A 17,183-nucleotide genomic window follows, 5' to 3' on the forward strand; every position below is an offset into this window, starting at 1 on the left:
TCGGCTCTCACTGTCAAAGCTTAGGCTGCCGGTGTCCCAAAACCCTCACAAGATCCCCCTCCTAAGACCGTGGAGGAATGTCCTGTGCGAAGGGAGTCTTAAGGTTTAAAGGCTGTTCATGAATGGCAGAGGCAAGGGACAGTGACATGGCCCTATCAATCAAGACAATGCCCTAGACGACCATATATACATATGATCAGCACCCAAGCCCCTCTCGACCCTTCAGAGGAATCTCTAACGAAGACCTCCTGCTCAAACCCTCTTCTCTCTGAGGGCCTCCCTCTTGGCAGTTGAGCTCCTCAACATAGAGAGAGATGCGAAGTATGCCATGCAGGCGGCTTCGTGGCTCCACCCATGGTTGGGATCCTTGGGCATAATGGTATGCTCCCAGAACCTTTCTAAGGAGTCAGCCAAGAAGACTTTGGAGTCATTTCTTATGTCGGGTACCCGAACTCTTGAGTTATTATGGCGCCACGTCGTCAACTTGTAGGCGAAGGCTATACCTAAGAGAAGGGATACCATCATTGGGAAATTCCATTAGCAAGTGCCGAAGGTGGCAGTCTCCCGGTTGAGAAATTCCACCCTTGAGGGTTCTCTCCGTCCAAGAGGAGATTGAGAGAGCTGCTGAACAATGTAGGAAATCTTTGAATGATCCTTTCTTCCGTAGGGCTATGACATGAAGGCCTTATGGAAGACCTTCCCAATCTTCTCGCAGTCAGCAAGCACCTTCTTCTCATCCTTCAGCTTCTAGGTCTTCAGGACATACTAAGGCATCTAAGCAGCCCTTTCAGTCCAAAGGCCAGAAAGGGAATAAGTCCTTTAGAAGAAAGAAGTGAGCAAAGGGTAGCGGCCAAGGTAGTCACTCCCACTAGGAATGGCATTCCTCTTCACTTACCACCTGTGGGAGGATGCCTGCATTGCCTCTGGCAGAGGTGGCAGTTCCACAGGGCAGATCCCTGGACGGTTGAAGTGATCGCCCTAGGGTATCGCGTCCCGTTCATTCAATCTCTCCCTCCTCTGATTTGGGGTCCAGTGCATCTAAGCTTCTATGTTAAGGGATCCGCAGAGGAGCTGGCCCTCAGGGCTGAAGTCCAGACCATGCTGCAGAAGGGCGCTCTCCAAGAGGTTGCGGACGAGTCCCCAGCCTTTTAAAGTCTAGTTTTCAATATTAAACTTACCCGATAATCATGTAGCTGTCAACTCCGTTGCCCGACAGACTTCTATGGAGGGATACGCCAGCTATCACAATACTAGAAGGGGGTGTACTTACCAGCGCCACCTGTGGCCAGGTACTCAAGTACTTCTTGTTGACACCTCCTCAATTATTCCTCTGTCGTGCTTCCGGCAAGACGTTCTGGGATACGCTTATGATCTTCGAGTATTTTCACGGCTAATTGGTGAAGTATTCTCTCAGATTTCGGCTGTCGCTTTACTGGAAACCTTCTTATATTAGCTAGATAGCTTTTATATAGTCCTGATTAACGGTTAACGATCTTTTGCTTGATTTTGGAACCCCCTTTGGCTAACTCTTTGGATTCAAGATGTCTGACATTTCGCAAGCCCCCTCCCATAGACGATGTAGGTCTTGCAATAGGCGTATTCCGAAGGCCTCGGTAGATCCTCACACCGCTTGTTCTGACTGTAGGGACAGGCCCTGTCAGTTGGAAAATCGATGTGAGGAATGCGCCGGACTTTCGGAACTGGAATTTGTCCGTCTTTTGAAATATTCAACTAAGTTAGAGAGAGGTAGAGTTAGGAGGAGTTCTTCTCACTCTTCACTTTTTTCCTCACCTCATGATCCCCTACCTTTTCCTACCCCTGTAGTGGCTACCCCCGAACCTACTGTTTGCCCTCCGCCTGATATGTCTGTTGTTTTGCGTGCTATTCAGGCCTTAGGCGATAAAGTAGAGTCAGTGGTAAGTGATCATAAGTCTCTGATGGCCGAAGTCAAGGAACTTAAGGTCAAGAGTGCAGTGGGTGGAATTAGTGCCAGTGCTGTGACGAGTGCTAGTGTCAGTGCAGTGCCAAGTGCTAGTGTCAGTGCCAGTGTGGTGCGTGAGGATACTTCTGTGCGAGCCAGTCGTCCTCCCAGTCCGGGACCTCTTGCAAGCTCCCAAGCCCAGGGGAGAAGCAATGTCGAAGGGCATAAGGGTTCGGCAGGCCTTGTTAGGCGCACAGAAGTATCCTCGGTGGTTGCGGGCGTGTCTTCCAAAGACCGTCACTCCCACCTGCAGACGATTGAGCCCGTCTTTTTCTCGTCCGCTGATCAACTGTCAGGGAAGAAACGTTGGTCTCAGGTCTCGAGACCACTTAAACGCAGAGTCCAGTCCGCGAGTGCTCAGCCAGGTTGCAGTCATTGGCTCAGCTCTGACTCGCCGCAGTCATCTGTCGACTGCACTCCGCCCAAGAGGAGTAAGGTTCTGCCACAACAGAGCTCGACTGTTAAGGCTTTACCTCAGCCTACTGTAGTTTCTGCCGACCCCAAGTGGACTCTTCTACAGTCCATGCAAGCACAGCTTTCGGACTTGATGCGTGAGTGTCGGGCTGAGAGTGTTGCGCCTCCGCCTCCGCCTACACTCCCTCCGCCTGCGCTCGCTCCGCCTGCGCTCGCTCCGCCTGATCGCAGTACCACCTGCCAGGCGTACGATGTTGAGCCTCGTTCTGAGTTTGCTGTTCCCAGTGGTGTTCAGCCTCCGCCTTCTTTAAGGCAACCTTTACAATGGGATCAGGAGGATTATACCTCTCTTCCTCCGCCTCCACTTGCTGCTCCACCAGTGGTGCAACACTCGGTTGAGGTACAACAACCTCTCCCGTCCATGAGTCAGTCTCCTCAGCTCTCGCTGCAGCGAGCTCAACCCTCCACAAGGCAAGCACCACTACACCTTAGCCTTGCGCCTCAGGAGCCTCAGCTTGCGAGACATTTACCTTGTTCTGCGCAGCCTCTACCTCATCGCGCTCCGCTCACACCACAGGAACAGGAACTTGCTACTCCGCTTCCGCCAACCGCTCAGCAAGCGCAACCCTTGGGTTCAACCACTCATGCTAGGAGTCAGCCTCCTCCACCCATGCGCCTTCCTTCTGCTTCGTCTTTTATTCAGCCTTTGCAGTCTGAGCCTCAGGTTTTCCCTCAACAGTTACTTGAAGAGGAAACCACTAATATTGTTCCTACTCGTTCTGACTCTGCTGTTCAGCATTCTTGTCCGATCTCTTCGCTACACTCTGGTGATGAGGCGTCTGATGATGAGGCGGCACACCTGGATCCCTCGTCAGACGTGGATGAATCCAAGCCTTCTCCACAGTCTATTGACTTTCGTAAGGTCTTGGCTCTGCTTAGGGAGGTTTACCCAGACCACTTTGTCTCTGCTATTCCCCGCTCTCCGCCATCTGAGTTTTCGCTGGGCATACAGCAAGCTAAGTCCACCTATACTAAGCTAGTCCTAGCAAGGTCCTCTAAGAGAGCGTTAAGGATCTTAGGGGAGTGGCTGCAGACTAAGCAACACCTTGGCAAAACTTCTTTCATGTTCCCTCCGACTAAGCTCACTTCGAAAGCGAGCGTTTGGTATGCCACAGGAGAAGCACCAGGCTTGGGAGTACCTGCCTCTGCCCAGGCTGACTTCTCAAGTCTGGTAGACTCGCCTCGGAGAACTGCAATGAGGCGCTCTAAGGTTTGCTGGACCTTCTCAGACCTTGATCACTTACTGAAGGGAGTATTTAGAGCATTTGAGATGTTCAACTTTCTAGACTGGTGCCTGGGGGCCCTCAGCAAGAAGACCTCTCCTGCGGACAAGGATTCTGCCATGCTATTAATGTCCTGCATGGATAAGGCCATTAGGGATGGATCTGGTGAGCTTGCGTCGATGTTTGTATCAGGGGTTTTGAAGAAAAGGGAACAGCTGTGTACCTTCCTTTCCTCCAGCATTACACCTTGTCAAAGGTCACAACTCCTTTTTGCTCCGCTCTCGAAGTTCCTCTTCCCCGAAGAGCTGGTTAAGGACTTGTCTGCTGCCCTGATACAAAAGGACACACACGATCTTGTAGCCTCATCGGCTCGTAAGTCTAAGGTTGCTACCTCAGTCCCCAAGACTTATCGCTCCCCAGTGGCTGATACCCCTGCTACGAGGTTCATACCGCCCTTTCGTGGTAGAGCCCCCAGCCGAGGAAGCTCCCGTCCAGACTCTTACAGGAGCAAGTCTAGGAAAGGCTCCAAGACATCTAAAGGAAAAAACTGACTCTCCGCATCTCCAGACAGCAGTAGGAGCCAGACTCAAGATCTTCTGGCGAGCCTGGGAGAAGAGAGGTGCAGACGCCCAGTCTGTCAGTTGGCTGAGGGACGGTTACAGAATTCCATTCTGCCTCAAACCACCTCTGACCACATCTCCCATCAACCTCTCTCCCAACTACAAAGAAGAGGACAAGAGGCTAGCATTGCACCAGGAGGTGTCACTACTTGTGCAGAAGAAGGCAGTGGTTATAGTCCGGGACCATCAATCCCCGGGCTTCTACAACCGTCTCTTTCTTGTGGCCAAGAAGACAGAAGGTTGGAGACCGGTGCTGGACGTCAGCGCGCTCAACACGTATGTCACCAAGCAGACGTTCACGATGGAGACGACGAAGTCGGTCCTAGCAGCGGTCAGACAGGAGGACTGGATGGTCTCGTTGGACTTGAAAGATGCCTACTTTCACGTTCCTATTCATCCAGACTCCCAACCTTTCCTGAGATTCGTTTTTGGAAAGGTTGTCTACCAATTCCAAGCCCTGTGTTTTGGCCTAAGCACAGCTCCTATGGTGTTCACTCATCTGATGAGGAATATAGCAAAATTCCTACACTTATCGGACATCAGAGCCTCCCTCTACTTAGACGACTGGCTGTTGAGAGCCTCCACGAGTCGTCGCTGTCTGGAGAATCTCAACTGGACTTTGGACTTAATCAGACAACTGGGTCTGTTAGTCAACATAGAAAAGTCTCAGCTCATTCCCTCCCAATCCATTGTGTACCTGGGAATGGAGATTCGGAGTCAGGATTTTCGGGCTTTTCCATCGGCCCCCAGGATAAGCCAAGCCCTAGAGTGCATCATGAGCATGCTGAAGAGGAGCAGTTGCTCGGTGAGACAGTGGATGAGTCTCACAGGGACCCTTTCATCACTGGCCCTGTTCGTCGAGCTAGGGAGACTCCACCTCCGCCCTCTTCAATTCCATCTTGCAGCTCATTGGGACAAGGGTTCGACTCTCGAAGCAGTCTCTATCCCAATCACCCAAGAGATGAAGACCACTCTCCTGTGGTGGAAGAACAATCTCCTTCTCAGGGAGGGCCTATCGTTGGCTATTCAGACCCCCAATCTTCATCTCTTCTCAGATGCATCGGACTCGGGCTGGGGTGCGACCTTGAACGGACGGGAATGCTCGGGAACGTGGAACGAGGAACAGGGATTGCTCCACATCAACTGCAAGGAGCTACTAGCAGTTCATTTAGCCCTGCTGAACTTCAAGTCCCTCCTGCTAGGCAAAGTGGTGGAGGTGAACTCAGACAACACCACAGCCTTGGCTTACATCTCCAAGCAAGGAGGGACCCATTCGAGGAGCCTATACGAGATCGCAAGGGACCTCCTCATTTGGTCAAGAGGTCTAAACCTCACTCTGGTCACGAGGTTCATTCAGGGCAATATGAACGTCTCAGCAGATCGCCTAAGCAGAAGGAATCAGGTCATTCCCACGGAATGGACCCTCCACAAGAGTGTGTGCAACAGACTTTGGACCTTGTGGGGTCAACCTACCATAGATCTGTTTGCCACCTCCATAACCAAGAGACTTCCGCTGTACTGTTCCCCTGTTCCAGACCCTGCAGCAGTTCATGTGGATGCTTTTCTACTGAACTGGTCCCATCTCGACCTTTACGCATTCCCACCGTTCAAGATAATAAACAAAGTTCTGCAGAAATTCATCTCGCACGAAGGGACACGGCTGACGCTGGTTGCTCCCCTTTGGCCTGCAAGAGAATGGTTCACAGAGGTACTTCAATGGCTAGTCGACATCCCCAGGACTCTACCTCTAAGAGTGGACCTTCTACGTCAACCTCACGTAGACAGGTTGCACCCAAACCTCCACGCTCTTCGGCTGACTGCCTTCAGACTGTCGAAAGATTCGCTAGAGCTAGAGGCTTTTCGAAGGAGGCAGCCAGTGCGATTGCCAGAGCAAGAAGGGTTTCCACTCGTAGAGTCTACCAATCTAAGTGGGAAGTCTTTCGAAGCTGGTGTAGAGCCAATTCAATATCCTCTACCAATACCTCTGTGACCCAAATAGCTGACTTCCTTCTACATCTTAGGAATGAGAGATCCCTTTCAGCCCCTACGATTAAAGGGTATAGGAGTATGTTGGCTTCAGTTCTCCGCCACAGAGGTTTGGACCTTTCTTCCAACATGGACCTTCAAGACATTCTTAAGTCTTTTGAGACGTCTAAAGAGCGTCGTCTATCCACTCCAGGCTGGAACCTAGACGTAGTCTTAAGGTTCCTTATGTCATCTAGGTTCGAACCTCTCCAGTCAGCTTCCTTCAAGGACCTTACCCTCAAGACTCTTTTTCTCGTCTGCCTTGCAACAGCTAAGAGAGTCAGTGAGGTTCATGCCTTCAGCAAGAACATTGGTTTCACGACCGAATCTGCAACATGTACTTTTCAGCTCTGATTCCTAGCAAAGAACGAACTTCCTTCACGTCCTTGGCCTAGATCGTTTGAAATACCTAGCCTCTCCAACATGGTAGGTAACGAACTAGAGAGAGTTCTTTGCCCTGTCAGAGCTCTCAAATATTATCTTAAGAGGTCTAAACCTATTCGAGGACAGTCAGAAGCCTTATGGTGTGCCATCAAGAAACCTTCGAGGCCCATGTCCAAGAACGGGGTTTCGTATTATATAAGGCTTCTGATTAGAGAAGCCCATTCTCACTTAAAGGAGGAAGACCTTGCATTGCTGAAGGTAAGGACCCACGAAGTAAGAGCCGTAGCTACTTCGATGGCCTTTAATAAAAACCGTTCTCTGCAGAGCATAATGGATGCAACCTATTGGAGGAGCAAGTCAGTGTTTGCATCATTTTATCTTAAAGATGTCCAGTCTCTGTACGAGAACTGCTACACCCTGGGACCATTCGTAGCAGCGAGTGCAGTAGTAGGTGAGGGCTCAGCCACTACATTCCCTTAATCCCATAACCTTTTTTAACCTTTCTCTTGAATGCTTTTATTGTTGTTTTTATGGTTGTTACGGTAGGCTAAGAAGCCTTCCGCATCCTTTTGATTTGGCGGGTGGTCTATTCATTCTTGAGAAGCGCCTGGGTTAGAGGTTTTGTAGAGGTCCTTTAGTAGGGGTTGCAACCCTATATACTTTAGCACCTTTGGGTTGATTCAGCCTCCAAGAGGAACGCTGCGCTCAGTAAGGAAGACGAACTTAAAAAAGAGGCAGAGTAACGGTTCAATTCGACTTCCTTACCAGGTACTTATTATTTCATTGTTATTTGAGATAACTGTTATATGAAATATGGGATACTTAGCTATCCTTTAATCTTGTACACTGGTTTTCACCCACCCCCCTGGGTGTGAATCAGCTACATGATTATCGGGTAAGTTTAATATTGAAAAATGTTATTTTTATTAGTTAAATAAATTTTTGAATATACTTACCCGATAATCATGATTTAATCGACCCTCCCTTCCTCCCCATAGAGAACCAGTGGACCGAGGAATAATTGAGGAGGTGTCAACAAGAAGTACTATAGTACCTGGCCACAGGTGGCGCTGGTAAGTACACCCCCTTCTAGTATTGTGATAGCTGGCGTATCCCTCCATAGAATTCTGTCGGGCAACGGAGTTGACAGCTACATGATTATCGGGTAAGTATATTCAAAAATTTATTTTACTAATAAAAATAACATTTTTCTAGTGAAAAAGGCAACTGGAAGCTGGAGATCAGTCATCGATCTCTACCCTCTGAACAAGTTTATTCAACAGACTCAACTCAGAATGGAGATGGCAGACAAGGTTATCCAGGGGGTTTGACCAAGGGACTTCATGTGCTCATTGGATCTAAAGGACGTATACTTCCAGATCCCAATCCATCCGTCTTCAAGGAAGTATCTAAGGTTCATACACGAGGACAAAATATACCAGTTCAAGGTTCTATGCTTCGGTCTTGCGACAGCTCCTCAGATATTAACCAGAGTGTTTACCTCAGTGTCATCATGGGCTCACAGGAACGGCATTCGTCTCCTCAGATACCTGGACGACTTGCTAATCCTAGCAGACTCGGAGACGACCCGTTTTCCTCACCGAGACATGCTTCTTGAGTTTTTCAGGATCTGGGGGTCTTGATAAATCACGAGAAGTCATTACTGCACCTTCGCAAAGGCTGGTATACCTCAGTATGATAATAGACACCATCCAACGGAAAGTCTTCCCGTCAGACGAAAGAGTACACAGACTGAGAGAGCTGGCTTCACCCTTCCTTAGAAAGGAAGTTCTTCCAGTCTCTCGTTGGTTGAGTCTGTTAGGTTGCCTAACTTCTCTCTCCTCCGTCTAGTTCCAAACGGCCACCTCAGGATAAGATCCCTGCAGTGGCTGCTAAAGTCCGTGTGGAACCAACACTCAGATTCACAGCATATTCAAGTTCCTATAACTCAGGAACAGTTGACGGACTTGAGTTGGTGGATGGCAGACGAAAACCTTTGTAAGGGTCTCGATCTTCTCGTCCCTCCTCTGGACTTGATGGTCTTCACAGACCCATCAAAAGAAGGTTGGGGGGCATACTTGCTAGATCACACGATCTCTGGCCTTTGGTCATAGTCAGTAAGGTATCAGCACCTAGATCTCTTAGAGATGAGAGCAGCATACCTAGTTCTTCATCAGTTTCAACAGTTGCTGACTGGTCACTCTGTGGTGTTGATGACTGACAACTCCACAGTAGTGGCTTACATAAACAAACAAGGCGGTACCTTAGCGTAGCCTCTATGCCATCTTGCCGTAAAGATCTTCAGATGGTCAGAAGAACATTCGGTGTCCCTATCGGCTCACTTCATTCCAGGCAAGAGGAATGTGCTCGCAGACAATCTGAGCAGAGCGACTCAGATAGTAGGCTCCAAATGGTCTTTGAATCATCAGATAGCCAACAAAGTCCTGGCTTTGTGGGGTTCCCTGATTATAGATTTGTTCGCAACATCTCTGAACAGCAAGCTTTCACTGTACTGTTCTCGAGTCCTGTACCCTCAGGCTCTATGGCATGTTACATTTCAACAACTGTGAAATAACATCGACGTGTATGCCTTTTCTCCGTTCTCTTTGATGAGAAGACTGCTCAACAAGACCAGAGCCCCAAAGATCTAATGATGACCCTTGTATCTCTGCTATGGCATCATGCAGAATGGTTTCTGGTCTTCCTGCAACTTCTAGTAGATCTACGGAGAGAGCTTCCTCCACAACCAGATCTACTCAAACAACCACACGCGAACGAACATCGTCCGCAGAACCATGCAGTCGCTTCAACTTCACACTTGGAGACTATCCAGCATCTCCTCTCTCAGAAGGGCTTTTCACAACAAGTTGAGGAGAGAATATCCGGATACTTGCATAAGTTCTCGGCCTCAGTCTACCAGACAAAAGGGAGAGTCTTTTCTGGTTGGTGTCATGGAAGGAATATCTCCTCTCGATGCCTCTATACCAATAATAACTGAGTTCCTTGTGTACCTTCAGGAGGAAAAGCTTCTTTCAGTCTCAGCGGTGAAAGGCTATCGCTCAGCCTTGACCCTCCCCTTTTAAGCTGAAAGGAGTTGAAATTTCATCTGCGTTGGAGCTTTCTTTACTCATATGGAGTTATGAGATCACTTGCTCTCAGTCAGAGATTAGGCCTCCTCCCTGGAACATAGTTTGCGTATTGAGATCCTTAAAAGGACCTCCTTACGAACCATTATGCCATGCAACTGACCAAAACCTCACTTTGAGGATGGCATTCCTGCTTGCCTCTCGTATGGCATCAAGCATTCAAGGAGATGGGGGGGGGGGAGTGACACTCGGCTTCGTCCCTGAGTTTATTGCTAAGACTCAAAATCTAGGGGAACTGGACCCTAGATTCGGGCCCTTTCAGATTGCAAATCTCCGGTCTGTAACCAGTGACCCAGATAGTTGTAACTAGGCCCAGTGAGGAGTTTGAGGTACTGTACTATCTTAAATGCACTGCATCAACACGGCCCGGACTAACACCTCTGTTGTTTAGCTCTGGTAGGGTAAAGAGGAGGATTACTAAGAATACTGTCTCATCCTGGATTCGCCAGGAGATTGAAAGAGCCTTGGCTCCTGATCCTCCTCCGGCTCGATGACTCAGAGCCCATGATGTCAGAGGCATTAGTACGTCCTTAGTATTTAAATGCAACTTTTCAGTGTTGCAAGTATTACGAGCAGGTGTGTGGATGAGACAAAATACCCTCTCAGCCCATCATCTAAAAGACATGACCCACAGGAGGCTCAATACTTTTACTATTGGTCCTGTGGTGGTTGCTCAACAAGGGGTTTAAGAATACCTCAGGCTCCTTGATGGAGAAGTAGCAGTTGATTGAGGGCTTCGGTTACCCAGATTAAGACTAGGATGAATGAAAGTATGTCTGGCTTTTCCTTTCTTCATCTTCCCCGCCCTTGGAGTACAAGCACCATGGGTCCCTCTGCCAGCTGGCTTCAACCTCTGTAGGTAATTATCACTTCCCTTGTGTAGCCTAGTATAAGTCTTAAATTTATATACTGTCCACATCCCCATTGTTTTGTGCGAGGTACGCAATGGGAAACGTCTTCCTATTCCTATATGAACTCCGAATGTGTTCATAGAAAACGACAAACTCTCATTACATTGAATTGCTCAGGCCGCTATTATACTCACTTTGTATATTTTAGCGAGGTGATAAAGTTTTCCCTAGACCACAGTCATATACTGTACTAGGTAAAACCAGGTCAATGTCCATGCTAGAATTAGGATTTCCACCCACCTAGCGTGAGTTGTCCAAGTAAATAACGAAAGGTTTGTTAGTATGGGAACAAATGATAAATTCGGAGATAATTTGTATTTTTCCCTAATACAAACCCATAGTTATTTATATAAATTGGCCCGCCATCACCTGTCCCCCTGCCTGCAATCAAAAGTGACGTAGCTCACAGCTGTGAGAGTATATATAGAGGTGGTTGGTACCCCCCAGCCACCCCTGGCCTACCCGCTCAAGCTGTTAGGTTGGGTTGCCACCTCGCATTTTAAGTCTAATGGCTGCCTTCCAGCTTCGCAGAAAGAATATCCAAATAAGTAACTACAGTTTTGTATTAGGGAAAAATACAAAATATCTCCAAATTTGTCTTTTTTTTTGCTATACTGTACTGTTTTAAATATTTTTGGCTTCTACTGTACTCTCTTAAAAATATATTTTTTATACTGCTTTAAATCATACTGTATATTTTAAGAAAATTAATTTTGAATGTTTACATTTCTTCTATATATAATATTCTGTGAAAACAAATAATTTTGTTGGTATTGTATACACCAGTTATCTAATTTCTGTTCTGTAGTCTATGTCATAACATTCAGGGGTCACCTAATTCTGAAGGAGGCTTTTCTTTTCCCCTCAATCAGCAGCACTCCCAACACCAACAAGCCATGCGACAGCAACTCCAACAGCCGATCCACCAGAGGCCGGGAATTACAAACGTCAGCATGAACATCGGCCAGCAGGGACCCAACGCAAATGCATGCCAGACGATGGGGCAGCCGCGCATGATGCAGAATCCGGGACTTCGGCAATTGCTTCAGCAGGTGAGATCTATGCGGTAATTGTTCTACCGTGGTGTCATTGCCGCTCTAAGGACAGAGGGTCCTCAACACACAGACATTCAGAGATACAAACACAAGTAAAAATAACAAGTTTCCTTATAGAAATTAATTTTTTCAGTCATATTCTTACTATGAATTGTGGTTGGAGGAATAAAATATACATCATTTTAATATATTTCATGCATATATTTTACGGTTAATTTAAATCCGACCAATTTGGAATTCTGAATTGTATTTGGGACTTCATATCTATAATTTCTTTGCCATTTTTATACTGTATAGTTTTTCCATGCTCAGACAAATAAACAATACCGATCTAACGATATAGAGTAATACCTCAGGATGCGAAATCAATTTGTTCCAGATTGGCTTGCGTAACATGTTTCTTTCGCATAACGAAATAGAACGAAACAGACTCAAGCACATTTGAATCATTCAATAGACCCAACCTCATAGCGCAAACTTCTGTTTTGTTTCCTGAGTATTTTATCGTATTTGAATCATTCAATATACCTAACCTTGTTTCTGTTTTGTTTCCCGAGTATTTTATCGTATTTGAATCATTCAATAGACCTAACCTCATTTCTGTTTTGTTTCCCGAGTATTTTATCGTATTTGAATCATTCAATATACCTAATCTCATTTATGTTTTGTTTCCTGAGTATTTCATCGTAACATGAAACGAAAAAGTTTTTGTATGTCGTTTCGCACGATGAGTTGTTCGTATACATCAACTTTCGTATCTTGAGATATTACTGCAATTGAAGTTTGTTCAGACCTTACCTTTCAGATATTTTTATAAATGAACTAGCCTGGGCTAGCTAGTTTAAGGCTGTGTAAAAATCAATAGAATGTGCCTATAATTTGTCATTCAATAAGAGAAGTGACTCAAATAAATTATTGTGTAATAAATCAAATATACAGTACAGTTACTTTTGAAAAAGGTGATTGAGTCTTAGTTTTTTTACATACATATACCAAGGCACTTCCCCCAATTTTGGGGGGTAGCCGGCATAAAACAAATTAAACAAAAAAGGGGACCTCTCATCTCTACGTTCCTCCCAGCCTGACAAGGGACTCAACCAAGTTCGGCTGGTAATGCTAGGGTGCCACACCCCACCCTCCCCCGTTATCCACCACAGATGAAGCTTCATAATGCTGAATCCCCTACTGCTGGTACCTCCGCGGTCATCTAAGGCACCGGAGGAAGCAGCAGGGCCTGCCGGAACTGCGTCACAATCGCTCGCCATTCATTCCTATTTCTAGCACGCTCTCTTGCCTCTCTCACATCTATCCTCCTATCACCCAGAGCTTTCTTCACTCCATCCATCCACCCAAACCTTGGCCATCCTCTTGTACTTCTCCCATCAACTCTTGATTACGTAACCTTCTTTAGCAGACAGCCATTTTCCATTCTCTCAACATGGCCAAACCACCTCAACACATTCATATCCATTCTAGCTGCTAACTCATTTCTTACACCCGTTCTCACCCTCACCACTTCGTTCCTAACCCTATCTACTCGAGATGCACCAGCCATACTCCTTAGACATTTCATCTCAAACACATTCAATTTCTGTCTCTCCGTCACTTTCATTCCCCACAACTCTGATCCATACAACACAGTTGGTACAATCACTTCCTCATTTAGAACTCTCTTTACATTCATGCCCAAACCTCTATTTTTTAATACTCCCTTAACTGCCCCCAACACTTTGCACCCTTCATTTACTCTCTGACGTACATCTGCTTCCACTCCACCATTTGCTGCAACAACAGACCCCAAGTACTTAAACTGATCCACCTCCTCAAGTAACTCTCCATTTAACATGACATTCAACCTTGCACCACCTTCTCTTCTCGTACATCTTATAACCTTACTCTTACCCACATTAACTCTCAACTTCCTTCTCTCACACACCCTTCCAAATTCTGTCACTAATCGGCCAAGCTTCTCTTCCGCGTCTGCAATCAGTACAGTATTATCCGCAAACAACAACTGATTTACCTCCCATTCATGGTCATTCTCGTCTACCATTTTCAATCCTCGTCCAAGCACTCGAGCATTCACCTCTCTCACCACTCCATCAACATACAAGTTAAACAACCACGGCGACATCACACATCCCTGTCTCAGCCTCACTCTCACCGGAAATCAATCGCTCATTTCATTTCCTATCTTAACACATGCTTTACTGCCTTTGTAGAAACTTTTCACTGCTTGCAACAACCTTCCACCAACTCCATATAACCTCATCACATTCCACATTGCTTCCCTATCAACTCTATCATACGCTTTCTCCAGATCCATAAACGCAACATACACCTCCTTACCTTCTGCTAAATATTTCTCGCATATCTGCCTAACTGTGAAAATCTGATTCATACAACCCCTACCTTTTCTAAAACCACCCTGTACTTCCAAGATTGCATTCTCTGTTTTATCCTTAATCCTATTAATCATTACTCTACCATACACTTTTCCAACCACACTCAACAAACTAATACCTCTTGAATTACAACACTCATGCACATCTCCCTTACCCTTATATAGTGGTACAATACATGCACAAACCCAATCTACTGGTACCATTGACAACACAAAACACATATTAAACAATCTCACCAACCATTCAAGTACAGTCACACCCCCTTCCTTCAACATCTCAGCTTTCACACCATCCATACCAGATGCTTTTCCTACTCTCGTTTCATCTAGTGCTCTCCTCACTTCCTCTATTGTAATCTCTCTCTCATTCTCATCTCCCATCACTGGCACCTCAACACCTGCAACAGCAATTATATCTGCCTCCCTATTATCCTCAACATTCAGTAAACTTTCAAAATATTCTGCCCATCTTTTCCTTGCCTCCTCTCCTTTTAACAACCTTCCATTTCCATTTCTTTTTAAATTGTGATATTTGCAGTTGATCAATTTTTCTGTATAATTATTAAGATTGATTTTAACTTGACTAATACAGTATGCTTATTTTATGAGGATCAGAATTGTACAACTTTTTTAGTTACAAAATTTTGAGTTGATCAATTGTACCTCTTAGAGAATTTACCTCAATTCAAATACTTTAGTTTTCTTTTTATTTCTTATAAAAGAAATTCAAACTTATTAAGTTTGTATCTAACATTTTGATAATGAAATAAATCAAAGCGTTGTACCTCCGTTTTAACGAGTCGACGTCAATCACGCTCTGCTCTCTTAATCCCTAGCAGCAAGTGAGACTACAGCATCAGCACCAACAACAACAACAGCAACAACAACAGCAACAACAGCAACAACAACAACAACAACAGCAGCATCCGCAGCAACAGCAGATCCTCATGATGCAGCAGCAGGGAATACGTCCCCAGATGTCCCAGCAGGGACAACAGGTCCTGGGCCAGACCATAAATCAGCAGGGCATGGGCCAGCAAACGATGGGACAGCAAAACTTAGGTCAGCAGACTATGAACCAGCAAGGAATAGGTCAGTCGATCCAAGACAGTACGGATTATATGGTAGATTTGCTCTAAAGATGTTGCTAACTTTGGATCGGTACTGTAGTATACTCACCCAGGGGGGGAATACCTTCGGCTGTACAGTGGTAGTCGTACGTTCTTTCTTGATAGATTTGTGGTCATTGTGTGTATAATAGAGTACAGTAATATAGATGCAATTGTTTGCATTGCAATAGTTTTTTTTAGCATCGGGAGACGAGGCTGGAGAATGATGAATCATAAGGCTGTACTTTATAAATGATATCAGGGATATCTTATTTTGTGCATTGGTTGCAGAAGAAAATCAGAATTAAAAGAGGCTGAAAATGAAAGAAAAAACTCATCAGAATGAGAATAAACTTTTAAGATCAGAAGGCCAACATAAGATGTGTTTTTTTTTTATGTAAAATTTATAATGTTTTCCTTTCATTTCTAACCATGTTTTCCAAAACTGAAGGTGATGTAAGACCCTAGTTAACAGACTGATTTTGCAATGCTGTTGTGGGTGTTATCTAGAAACAAATACCTTTAACAAAAGCCTTCACACAGCCAGCACCATCAACACACGTTATTTGAAGCCGAAACCACAAAGTCTTGGTGCCTGGGGTCAGTATTATTTGGATGGGAAAGGTAAACGTAGTTTGGTATGTAGAGGAATATAGTTATTCTTGTTTATTTTATAGTGAAAAATATTATGGAGTAATTTGTGTATGAATGAAGTTTTTAGATATACTGTATTATAGAACGCTGGAATGGAATGCATCTCTTGTAAACTCTGTAGAGTAATTGTTCTGTAGCTAACGAATACAAACAGATTTCATCTCTAAAAGACAAGTATTTGTTTGGATACAGTAAATTGACGATTGGTGAACTGAATACGGTGCTCTTCCTATATTCATTCTGTATCAGAGTGTCTAAGAATGACCGTACATATTTAAATTGTATCAGAATGACGAAGAATCCTTATAAAGAAACTTGAATCCAACTGCACTCCTAACTCTTGAGATATTGTATCAAAAGTTCACAATGAAATACTTGTAATATAATATCGCATAATCTAATCTAGTAAGCGAGACGACATTTGCAATATAAAACGGGATTATCTGTTGACTTTTGCTACTGAAAATCGCAGGCATGTGCTAGTTAGGTGAAGCCTACACTAGGACAAAATTAAAAAAAAAAAAAATTGACTTTCAAACAACTTCTGGAACCTATTAAGTTTTGTAAGTTGTGGACTTTCTGTAGTTAAAATTCCTTAAGAAAAATTTATATTTTATTCTGTCGGAGATGTTTATCATTGCATGGAGCTGTTTATACTTATTCAAATAGAAATTAAAATGATTATTTACACCTGAACTGTGTTTTCTAACTTGGACTAATTACGTTGTAGAAAATGCCGTTTCATCGCGGAGCTCCCTTGTGACCTGATCGGACGCTGTCTTACTGTGTAAACTTGTTTATCAATGGACCATTATTTAACAGGGCTACATTTGTATAGCCCATTTGTAATATGTATATTTGGTTGAGCACGAATGAATGAATATATATTAAGATATATATTTCTGCTATTTTCTGTGTGACATTTTTTCAATGCATTGTAGGATACTGTGGAGTTTTGTTAAAAAAAAGTAAATTATCTGAGTTTTCTTATCCTCAAGTTTAATATGAAGAAAACTAATTTTAGATGATAAGATCAGGGAAAAAAGACGGAGAAAATTCAATGATTTGCGATAGTCATTCGGGGCAAGCAGCCGCTCAGAAAAGCAGTTGAAGCGAAAATGGCAGGACTAAGAACGCCTGCAGAAAACCAAGGGTAATCGTGGAGGAAGCTGACAGATTAATGCCTAACCGAGTTGG

At 44.9% G+C, this 17,183-nt stretch overlaps 1 protein-coding gene across 5 annotated transcripts in view; it reads left to right on the plus strand.

Annotated features, from left to right (window-relative positions):
* Positions 1-16,962, plus strand: part of LOC137627080 (mediator of RNA polymerase II transcription subunit 25-like) — a 121,937-nt gene extending 104,975 nt beyond the window's left edge. For 2 of the 5 annotated variants that reach the window (XM_068358071.1, XM_068358075.1), the window contains exons 16-17: positions 11,637-11,816; positions 15,060-16,962. In XM_068358071.1, the coding sequence (XP_068214172.1) occupies positions 11,637-11,816; positions 15,060-15,362 (483 nt within the window). In that variant the 3' untranslated portion in view covers positions 15,363-16,962. The remainder of the gene's footprint in view (positions 1-11,636; positions 11,817-15,059) is intronic. The other 3 variants (XM_068358074.1, XM_068358072.1, XM_068358073.1) reach the window with 3 other exon arrangements.
* The last annotated feature ends 221 nt before the right edge of the window (positions 16,963-17,183 follow it).

Source organism: Palaemon carinicauda, chromosome 34 (genome assembly GCF_036898095.1).
Source record: "Palaemon carinicauda isolate YSFRI2023 chromosome 34, ASM3689809v2, whole genome shotgun sequence".
Classification (NCBI taxonomy): domain Eukaryota; kingdom Metazoa; phylum Arthropoda; class Malacostraca; order Decapoda; family Palaemonidae; genus Palaemon; species Palaemon carinicauda.